At 45.3% G+C, this 11,344-nt stretch overlaps 1 protein-coding gene across 1 annotated transcript in view; it reads left to right on the forward strand.

Annotated features, from left to right (window-relative positions):
* Nucleotides 1–11,344, forward strand: part of LOC126487621 (uncharacterized) — a 178,778-nt gene that overhangs the window by 38,012 nt on the left and 129,422 nt on the right. The window contains 2 exon segments of the mRNA XM_050120553.1: nucleotides 1,221–1,322; nucleotides 6,506–6,667. Of these exon segments, the coding sequence (XP_049976510.1) occupies nucleotides 1,221–1,322; nucleotides 6,506–6,667 (264 nt within the window).

Here is an 11,344-nt window from a genome sequence, read left to right on the forward strand (position 1 = left end):
TGCCTGAGTGTATGTATCACAAGCCTGCAGGTATCACTTTACGCCAGAAGAGGGCACCAGATACCATGGAATTTGAGCTATAGGTAGTTGTACACTGCCAGATGTGTGTGCTGGGTACCAGACTTGGAAAGGAAGGTCTGATGGGATTTGTTACCGTTGCTATCTGTTCAGACTGCTTTGATGAAGTACAATGAAGCCTGTAGCTGTAAGCAAAGTGGTTTTGCTTTTCACATTTCTGGAAGCTGAGCAGGTCTGCCAGCCAGCACAGTGGGGAATCTGGCAAGGACTCTTCCAGGGAACAGACTGCTGACTTTTTGCCCTTCCCTTACATGGTGGGAGAGACACGCAGCAGCCTCGGCCTCTTATGAGGGGCTGATCTTAGTCACGAGGGCTCTGCTACTATGAACTTATCCCCTCTGAAGTCACACTTGCCTATAGCATCACGATGCAGGGTGGGTTTCAATATGAATGTCGGAGAGACAGAGTCCACCTGGAAAGGTGGGCTGGAAGGAACCAAAGATTGTTCTCCATCTGGGGATTGAACTCAGGCAGTCAGTGTAGGTGGAGCAGACCCTGTATCTTAGCATTAACCCCCAAATATAGATAATATGGAGGTACTTGGGCAGAACAATCAGGAGTGTCCACTAAAACATGGCATTGTCATCTACAGTGCTTATGTTTGGGAATTGCACAGCTGAGTTACAAAAAAACTCCCAAAACCCTGGTTTTAGGTAAGTTTATCATTTTATGTACAGTTGCATTCCTAGATGTTCTTGGCCGCAGACCGTGTTCATACCTATTTGGGCTGAGACATGAATTTGAAAATTACCAGCATATCGATGATGTGGTTTACAGCTACAGAGTTAAGTTTAGAGATACGGTTTTCTGGGTAGGAAAGATGAAGTCTTTAATATGGAGTCCTCGGGTCTCTGGTGGCTTCTCCCTCTGTTCATGATGATGTCCCCAGTGATAGCGGCTCTCGGCTCCTTCCTGCTTGTGTGCTGCACAGTAGAGTCTACCTGGAACTCCTGTGTGGCCTAGACCAAGTGCCAGCAGGAACTGCAGGCTCCCTTCACAGCTCGGTGGCCCAGGCAGACCCTTCCCAAGGCCTCACACGCCCCAGCAAACCTCCAAGCAGGGACACAGGTCTCCTTTGGCAAATCCTCGGGTCTTTCTCTGTGTGGCTTCTAGTGAGACACATGAACATATGTATCCAATAGGTCAAGCCAAAATGTGACCCTTGGCAGAAGAAGATGTTAACCAGACTCAAAGAGCGGAAGAGAATAGATGAACTAATGCAAGTCCAGTCAAAGATTTTGAAGGTGAGAAAATAGCCATAGACAGGTAAGAGGCTTGCCAAGCATCATCCTCAAAAAACCGTGGGGTTTTCTTTCTCTCTAAGAAAAAAAGGAAAAAAAAAAACCAGGAACACAACAAAATGGTATGGGTTCACTCTGAAAGCTTTATTTTTGAGCTTTTTGTTTTTAAAAAAAATAATTTTTTTTATATATGGATGTTTTGCCTGCATGGTATCTGTGTGCCATAAGCATGCCTAGTGCCGTGGAGGCCAGAAGAGGGTGTTGGGTCCCTAAGACAGGAGTTGTCGACAGCTGTGAGCATCTGTGAGGTGCTGGGAATGGAACCTGGGTCCTCTAAAAGAGAAGGCAGAGCTCTTGTTCTCAGAGCCAACTCTTTGAACTCTTTGTTAGAACTAATCTAATCTAAGCAAACTAAAAATTCAGCTAGCTTTCAAGGAGAGAATAAAAATCGTCAACTCCCAGAGTTTGGTAGTTCATGCACACCTTTCATCCCAGAAATCTGCAAAGGCAGAGGAGTCTCTGTGAGTTCAAGGCCATCCTGGTCTGCACGAAGTCCCAGATGAGCCAGGGTGACAGCAAAATCCTGTCTTAAAAAGGAAAAAAAGAAAAAGAAAACTATCAAAAGAGTTGGTTTTGCTTCAATGCTGAGCTGTGTTTGGTGCTCATCTAACTGTGTAGCCTGCTTCAACTCGAATTTCCTCATCTTCGACACAAGAATATTGGGTGAAAATCATTTTCTGCGTTAGTTACTTAAGTGCAGAGTTCATTAGTGCTAAATATGTTCACGTTGTTGGGCAATGAATCTCCAGAACATTCGTGTCTTGCAGCACCGACGCTCTGTCCGAATTGAACAATCCCCCAGCATCCCCTCCTTCTAGCTCCCCCCCAACAACCACCCTACTTCCCCTTTCTGTGAATTTGGCTCTTTTGATACCTCAGATGAGCGCAATCCTGCATGGCTTAGCCTCTCCGTGACTGGCCTACTCAGCTAGCACAATGTCTTCGAGGGGCATCCATACTGGAAAATTTGTTAGAAATTTCTTCCCTTTCAAGGCCCAATAGCAATCCCTTGGAAGTATTACAAAGGTCTAGTCATACACCTGTGGAGGAATATCATGGACACTGTGGATATTGTTATGAACACTGTGTACACGTATCTGAGGTCTTGTTTCCATTCTTTTCGGTGTATACCCAGAAATAAACTGGCTGAACCATATATTAATTCTGTTTGTCCTTTTAGTCTTTGGTGTATATGGTAGCAGCTACCCTTCTTCTATAGAAACAACAGCAGACAGCACCACTCTGGAGGGGCTGAGAATATTCCTACCAACTTCTTGGGTCAAGTCCTTAGTCCTGATGCTAAATTCTTATTTAGTAATTACGATATGTTGTTAAATTGGAAGAGGTCTTTATGTTCTCTATTTTGCTTGTTGGGTACTTTACATATTCTATTTCCTTTAGCAGATCTATGACTAGAAAGTGTTTTATCCCATTCTATAGGCTACTTTCTGGTTCTGTTTATATATCCTTTGAGTCAGAAAAGCTTTTTTTTAGTTTTGTGGTGTGGCATTTTTCACTTTTCACTCCTGTCCCTGACTTTTAAGGTCAACAGAATAAAACAACAACAACCACCCAACCCAAGCACCCAACAGTCAAATGAACCAACCCAGGGATGGAGCCATGGTGCAGCAGTTAGAGCTGTGTTGTTCTTGCTGTGTCCCGATTCTTTCCCAGGCCCTATGTGGTGGCTCACACCATCTGTGACTCCAGTTCCAGGGCACCTGACGCCCTCTTCTGACCTCCAGAGGCACCAAGTACATGTGTGGTACACGTACATACATGTAGGTAAAAACACCCAATACATTAAATAAAATAAATCTAAAACAATTTTTGTTATTTATTTTTATCTTATGCACATGGGTTTTGGATTCCCTGGAACTGGAGTTACAAACAGTTGTGAGCTGTCATGTGGGTTCTGGGAATTGAACCCAGGTCCTCTGGAAGAGCAGTCAGTGCACTTAAATCTCTGAAACATATCTCCAGCTCCCCTAAAAAACTTTTAACTCACAAAAAAATTGCCAAGTCCATTATTACGAAGCTTTTCTGCTTCCTTTTGAGAGATTTGAACTTTTAGGGCTTAACTTCATGTCTTTAATTCATATAAATCAACGTTTACATACAAGAACGAAACTTTCCCGTTCTTCACTTGGCTGTTTGGTTTTCCAGCACCATTAATGCAGATAGTATCTGTTTCCATTTGGTGGTCTCGCTATCCTTGACCACGGATGTGGGGTTTATCTCTGAGCTCCACTGACCTGTAGCCTGTCCTTACGCCACACCGTACTATTTTGACTACTAATATTTATTTTCAATACTTTCTAAACTCAGGGAGTGTGAGTCCTCCAGCCTCATTCTTTTTCAAAATTGTTTGGCTCTTGAGATTCCATGTTAATTTTATGATGAATTTTTTTCCTATACTTACAACACGTTTCTGGGATTTTGACAGGATTGGAATAAACGGCCTTTAGAATTCTTTGAGATATTAAAATGATGCAGTAGCGTGTGTGTCATTGGTGGGCGGTCACCTCCAGAAGAGGAGGGACGTTTATTCAGCTTCTGCACACTGGGCGTCTTACAGCAATCTAGGAAGAGATAGTGTTAGTATTGGGGTCAGGCTGACATGCACTGCTCCGCAGACGGCAGGGGAATAAGCTCAGGTCTGTGACTTTAGGAAGCCTGTGCTGCCTCCTTGTCTGTCTCCTGCCTCTTCCTAACAGGACAAATTTGCACCCAGAGCTGGCGGGGGTTTCTCATTCACTGGTGCAACCCCTTGTGAGGATGCTCTCTGATATTGTCCTGGAGGCTGCCTCTGAATTTTAAATAAGCTGGCATGTATATCTGAATTAATATGGTGTCAAGTGGATGTATGGATCTGGGTATTCATAACATTTGAGTTTAATTAATTTTTTTCTGCTATAAAATTTATTAAAAGAACTTTTAGTGTGTTTTGAAAAAAATTATAAATGCTAAAATCATTAATACACCTGAAAATATAAGCATTAGTTTCAACACATAGATTTATAAATATTTTATTTCTGCAAGGTCATCAAGATACCATTTAATTGGGCTGGTCTTACTTAAATGGCCTTTTACCTTAGTAGTCCAAGTAAAAGATTCACTCCATGCAAAAAAAATGGGCCTTAAGTTCCCAAAAGAAGACAAAAAGTAGCTTAAAAAAACTGACAAGAAAGGAAATTAGTAACTTAGAAAAAAATGATAAGAAAGGGGGGAAAAACAAGAGTCAATTTTTCAACACTAAGAGCATTAGGTGCTGATTGTCTTTTATTCTCAGTTGAAAATACTTGTTAATCTTAACACTCTCCAGACCATACGACCCGCCTGACCTTATTTCTAATTTCATATAAAAGTTCCATGGCTATATGCCATGTGATGAAATAATCAGACAAGTAAACACGTGCTTTAAGTATTCAGAAAAGAAAAGAGGATTTTTTAAAAATAGGATTTTAAAAAATGTATATTTCTCAAAAGGTAAAAGTATGAACACAGAGAAAACCCTCTGAGGTGCTTCCTTTGCCTCTCTAACTCCTGAAAGGGCTTAAAAGTCTGAATGATACTTAAGGTTTATGTTCCATGTTGCATAGTGAGGAATGAATGCTTCTAATGGGCCCTGTCTTGATCTACCAGCAGACCCCCCCAAAAGGATTTGTAATAGCTGAACTGTCCTTTTAATGTACTTTTAATGGCAGAGGGGTAATATCTTCCTAGAAGATAGTATTATGTAGACTTGTTTAAAATCTTCAAAGGGTGAGTTATAGAACAAAATTAGATTATTGTTTTCCTTCAAATGGGTATGTTTTGTTCAGAATGATTCACTAAAGGCAATTTCAGCCAAACTAGTAAATTTAACTAACTTCAAAGAAATGTTGAAAGAATTCTTAAATTTCTCTGTATAAATACCTATTTTAAAAATTAGAAACAGTTCAAGTTTGGGAATTAATGTGAAATCAAGTTTCAGTATATTTACTGAACATTACAATGGAAAAGGCATCAAGGTAATTCATATTTGAAGGCAGATATGAAATACTTAAACCATAAATAACTTTAGTTGTGTTTGTGATTCGTTTTAAGATTTATTTATTCATTATTTACACAGTGTTCTGTCTGCATGTATGCTTGCAGGCCAGAAGAGGGTGCCAGTTCTCATTAAAGATGGTTGTAAGCCATGATGTGGTTACTGGGAATTGAACTCAGGACCTCTGGAAGAGCAGTCAGTGCCCTTAACCTCTGAGCCATCTTTCCAGCCCGTGTTTGTGATTCTTAATCATTACCAAGGGCATGTGTCATTTGAGTTTAATAAATTTTTAACACAGGGTCTTGTGTGTTCTAGACTGGCCTCAGGCTCACTTATGTAGCTAAGGACGGCCTTGAACTTCTGATCCTCTGGCGTCCAGTTCTCAAGTGCTGGGATTACAGGTGTACCACCCATGGCAGGTTCATGCCATGAGGAGATAGAAGCTACAATTGCATGCTAGCCAAGCACTCTGTCAACTGAGTCAGGCCTCAGCCCTGATTTTGAGAGAAAGAAGTCTCACTTAAGGCTCCTTCCAGATTCTTGAGAAGGAACCCAGATGCCAGCGAGATGGGTCAGTAGGTAGAGGCCCTTGCTTCCAAACCCGAAAATTTGAGTTTGATCCCCTGCACCCATGTGATGGAGAGAAAGAAAAGACTCTAGTGTTGTCCTCTGACCTGCACATACGTGCTGTCACCCCCGTACACACACAGAGACAACACACACACACACACACAGACATATACACACAGACATATACACACAGTCACACAACACATACAAATAAATAAATAACCCGGGTGGTGGTGGTGCACACCTTTAATCCCTTGTACTTTAATCCCTTGTACTTGGGAGACAGAGGCAGGAGGATCACTATGAGTTCGAGGCCAGCCTGGTCTACAGAGCGAGTGCCAGGACAGGTAGGGCTACACAGAGAAACCATGTCTCAAAAAGCCAAAATAGGTAGATAGATGATAGATGGATGGATGGATGGATGGATGGATGGACGGACGGATGGATAGATGCATTTTTTAAAAACGAAACAAGGCGACTTTCTTGCGTCTATTAACCATCTCTTCTCCCTGCTCTGCTTAAGATTTCTGACCCCGTGAAGGCCGTGCAGGTGCTCCAGGATCACGCTGCAAGGACAGTGACCATGGATCCACATCACTCCTCTTTCATGACTTCTCAGCCTTTGCATCCATGCAGCTATGATCACATCTGGCAGAGTATTTATAGCAACACCGACCTCTACCAGGTAGGACAGGAGCGAACGGTCTGTTTGCCTTTCCCCACCTTTGGTCCCATCTGTCACCTTCAGAACTTCACCCTCGATGTCAAAGCTCGATTATCTATGCAGGTTAATCACCATCATCAGAAAGAGGGGCGTGCAGCTGTGTGCTGTACACCTTCATTCTGCCTGCCATAGGCCCCCACAGATCCACGCCGGCAAGGCTGCAGGCCCTGTGCTGACAAGAGATGAGTGCCCAGCCGATGGACCCTTTGTGTGCTGTTAGTGGGACTGCATCGCAGCAGGGGCTGCTAGGAAAAAAAAAACCAAATAAGAAGAGAATGAATATAAACAGTGGAAAGGGGCCAGCACACGGGTGGTGCAGAGGAGATCGCATATGTGGGCGAGAAAAGACAGCCCTTTTGATACAGAGGGAAAGAGAGGTTGTGAATGCCCACAGACCCCGGACTAAAGAGTACGGTGTCCTGTAAGCAGAGTGATATACGCAGAGGGGGATTTTAGGAGGATTTGTGTGGCAGCAGCAAGCGAGTTAAGCTGAAGAGGGAAGAGATCAAATTCACGAAGTCAGTCAGGAGATTGTTGTCTGAGAAGGACGTGAAGCTGAGCCCTGAGAGGAACTTTCTACACAGCTTTAGTGGCCGTTTGTCTTGACCTTGGTGGCATGTGCTTTTGAAACTACAATTTGCTAGTATCTGTTTGTGGTGTATTAGCTAACGTAGGACGGGGAGACCCAACTGTGTTCATAATCCGACAGGAAGGAAGGACATGGGAAATAGGTGAGCTTGGGGGAACAGGAGGGAGGGCATGAAGAAACAGGGCAGAGGGGTGATCCTGAGGAAGAGAACATGGTGTCGCACCCAGGGAAGCAAGGAAGAAGTTTTATATGAGTGAAAGGTTAGGATGCAGGCACAGTGTCTGGTCCTGGCTCTGGGAGAGAGGCAGATGTCAGGTGAGAGGACCCGTGAGGAGCTCAGTGGCGACACCTGCAGGACCGTCAGGGAGAGCCACGTAGCTAAGAGGGCCTAGAGCTCCTTTCAAATAGCCAGATTGCTTGAACTTCTGAAGTGAACTGTAGAGCGATGGAAAAGCGTAGAAATCAAAGGTGTGGGGAAGTTGAGGATGCTGGCGAGCATCCTGGGCCATCACTCCAGGCTGGAGAAAGTGGGAGCTGAAGGATTTCAGTGGGTTCCAGGGCGTCTGGAAGCAAACACAAATACAGCACTGTGCACACACATGCGCTTCTCTTGTCTTATGTTATTTCAATCTGCTGAATGCAGATCTAGAGAACCCAAAGAGAAACGCGTTGACCACATAGGTCAGCAGTAGAAGTGGCATATCAGCGCAGGTCACCTCGGCTCCCAGATTCCCTGTGGCACACCCAACTATCAGTATGCTCTCTCCTCGGCTGGCGTCTTGCCAGTGCTGAGGGCTCACGTTGCCCTGTGGTATGTATGTCACTGTCAAGAGGCATGTATATTAACATCGGGACATTAAAGGTCTCCGAGTCTTCTGCTTCCTCACCCAAATGGACAGGAGAGAGGGTGGTAGAGAAAGCAAAAGACACAAGGCATTCGCCCTGGGAACCTCTGAGCCTCGGCTTTGTGGTGTTGAACTGTTTGCCCCAGAGGACAATTAATTAATCACCCTCTGCCTGAGATTTCAGTTACCAACATCCGAGGCCCTGGGTGTGGTGACATGCTCCTGTAATCCCAGCACTTAGGACGTGGAGGCAGGAGGATCAGAAGATCTAGGTCATCCTCTGCTACAGAGCAAGTTCAAAACTGATCTGGGCTACATGAGATCCTGTCTAAAAGAAAAAAGAAGAAAGAAAGGAAAAAAGAAAAAGAAAACCTTAAGCCTGTAAACACAAATGTGTTCTCTCACTGGCCGAGAAAGCAGAGAGAGTTAAAGTCTCAGGGACCTAATGGGTTAAAGGAGGCCAGTAAGAGCAAGAGAGGGATGGAGGGAGGGGGGGACAGGGTGGAGTTAGATGTTTGAAAATGGGCAGAAGCAGTGAGGTCCAGGTGCCACTGGCCAGCAGGAGACCAGGGTGAGGAATGCTGGTGGTGCTTACGGCCAGAGGAATTTACCTCTGTGGGACCGTGTGTGGCAAGCAGAGGGCTCGCGGTGACTTGTCTAGGTGTCCAGCAGAAAGCCTAAGTTAAGGCAATTGTATGGGAAGCCATGTTGTAAGTGGATAGGGGAAGACTCCCAGACTCCTGCTTGCCTTTGCTGGACCAGAGCAGAGGGAAAACTGACACTTCTACCTGAGCTCTGCTCCTCCCCTGGCAGGGGGGATGGGAACTCAGGTGGGATTGGTGTGGTCTTCTCATCAAAGCTGAATTGAAGGCAGTTTCCCGAGTGTTAAAAAGAAGCAGAGGGGGGAAGCCAGGCGGTGTGACTTCCACCTATAAGCCCAGCACTAGGGAGACTGAAGACTACAGCAGGAGGTTTACCAAGAATTCTGGGGCAACCTGGGGTACAGGGTGAGTTCCAGGGCAGCCAGGGGTACAGGGCGAGTTCCAGGGCAACCTGGGGTACAGGGTGAATTCCAGGGTAGCCTGGGGTACAGGGTGAGTTCCAGGGCAACCTGGGGTACAGGGTGAATTCCAGGGTAGCCTGGGGTACAGGGTGAGTTCCAGGGCAACCTGGGGTACAAAGTGAGTTCCAGGGCAGCCAGGGGTACAGGGTGAGATACTGTCTTAAGAGAAATGAGGGGAGGGAGGGAGAGGGAGGGAAGGAGGAAACTACTCCTGGCTATTTGCTGATTTATGAACGTTATTCTTGGAACTGACCAAAGACAGACAAATATGACCACTGTATTTTCAAGTTGATTTATGGTTGATAGATCATGAAGAGGCTTAGAATACTCATAAATGTTCAGATTCCAGGGTTGGAGCTTGAGACAGATAACACACACATTACCTGCCTGTTCCCTCCTCCCCTCCCTCCTCCCCTCCCTCCTCCCCTCCCTCCTTCCCTCCTGCCTCTCTTCCTTCAGCAGGTTTCTCCCATGCCCAGAATTGCGCTGGGCTCCAGGAATGGGTCCTACCCAGTCTTTGCCCCCGGGAGGATCCTAGTGAAAATGAACTAGATATGGACACACAAGAGTTTCTCTGATATGTGAGTGCCATGAAGAGAACGATGGGGGGACACATTCTGGTGGAAACTGTCTGGAAAAGAGCTTTCTGGGCAGGGTTGGAAGGCAGCACTGTTAAGGAAAAGAAGTTCTGAGTCAACAACCAACATTTTTTCTGAATTTTCCCATGAGTCAGAATTTGTGCCCTCTGCAAGTATTTCTGTCTATACAGAATCAGGGCCTGCTTGGGCTCACAGTACTGGTCTGAATGTTGAGAAGCAGTCCGGCGGGCTAAGGATCGGTAAACAGAGGCATCTGGGAGGTGCTGGAATGTGGGCATGGACCCAAGGCTTGGGTGCAGTTTTGCAAGCATGTAACTGTCAAGCTCCCTTCAGCACTCCAGCTCTGAAGCTGGCAAGTGGCAGCTAAGAGCCACCAAGTATCTTTCTCAAGGGCGCTGGGCAGGAGGCGGAGGAGCTGGGCGCCTTGACAGCTGTGAGAGAAGGCAATCTTAGTTCACTGTGGCCGATCCTCGGAGGGAAAGCTGTTCCTCAGTAAAGCTTTCCTTAGGGTTTTCACTTTTGAATAAATCAATTATGTTTTACAGTTCAAGGCTTACAGAAAAGTTGCATAGGCTTCTCCTGCCACTGGTATCTTACACTGTTACATTATTACAGCGCCTCTGTCAACCAAGGAACCGGTCCTGGCGATATTGTCAGCTGAGCTCGGTGTAGGCAGATTTCAGCCCTGTTGACTTTGTCTACTTCGTTAGCTTTGCAGCATTTGCCGGGTTTCCCCACTGGAGTCAGTATTTCTTTCTTAAAAGAAAATTTTAGTGTTTTTGTTTGTTCGTTTTGGTTTTGTTTTTCATCTGAGACCAGGTTTCACTATGTAGCCCTGGCCGTCCTGGAACTCTCTACATAGACCAGGCTGATCTTGAATTCATAGAGATTCTCCTGCCTCTGCCTCCCGAGGGCTGGGAATAAAGGCATGCACCATCCTGCTTGCAAAACACTCGTCCTTCTGGAACATTCAAACATAAGTGAAGAACTGGATTTCTTGCGACTGCCCAACCCCTATGCTTAGCACTCATCTCTGTGATAAGTGTGGTGACTACTCCCATCCGTATGAATACATCTGTTAAAATCCACACAGGAGAGGTTTATGTTTGGATTTTCTATTTAAATAACATGTCATTCCATGCGAATATCTTTCTATCACTTGATTTTTCTATGTGATAATATATCTGGGGAATCTGTCTCTATTGCGCTCTCTCTCTTTCTCTCTTTCTCTCGTGTGTGTATGCATTCACACGCGCATGTGTGTTTGCACACGTGCCCATTGCACGTTGGAGGCTAGAGGTCAATGCCAAGTGTCTCCCTTAACCTCTGTCCACCTTATATTTTGAGACAGGATCTCTCACTGAACCTGAAGCTCAATGATTGGCTAGGCCACTGCCCTGCAAGTACCAGAGATCCACCTGTCTCCACCTCCCCAGTGCTGGGACTACAGGCATGTGTCACAGATTTTACACAAATACTGAGGACTGAACCTATCTTTCCAAGTTTGCACAGTAAGCCTGGTTGTCCCAGCTGCCCCAAACT

The sequence above is a fragment of the Alexandromys fortis genome, unplaced genomic scaffold (assembly GCF_014885135.2).
Source record: "Alexandromys fortis isolate MF-2015 unplaced genomic scaffold, M_Fortis_MF-2015_v1.1 scaffold_175, whole genome shotgun sequence".
Classification (NCBI taxonomy): domain Eukaryota; kingdom Metazoa; phylum Chordata; class Mammalia; order Rodentia; family Cricetidae; genus Alexandromys; species Alexandromys fortis.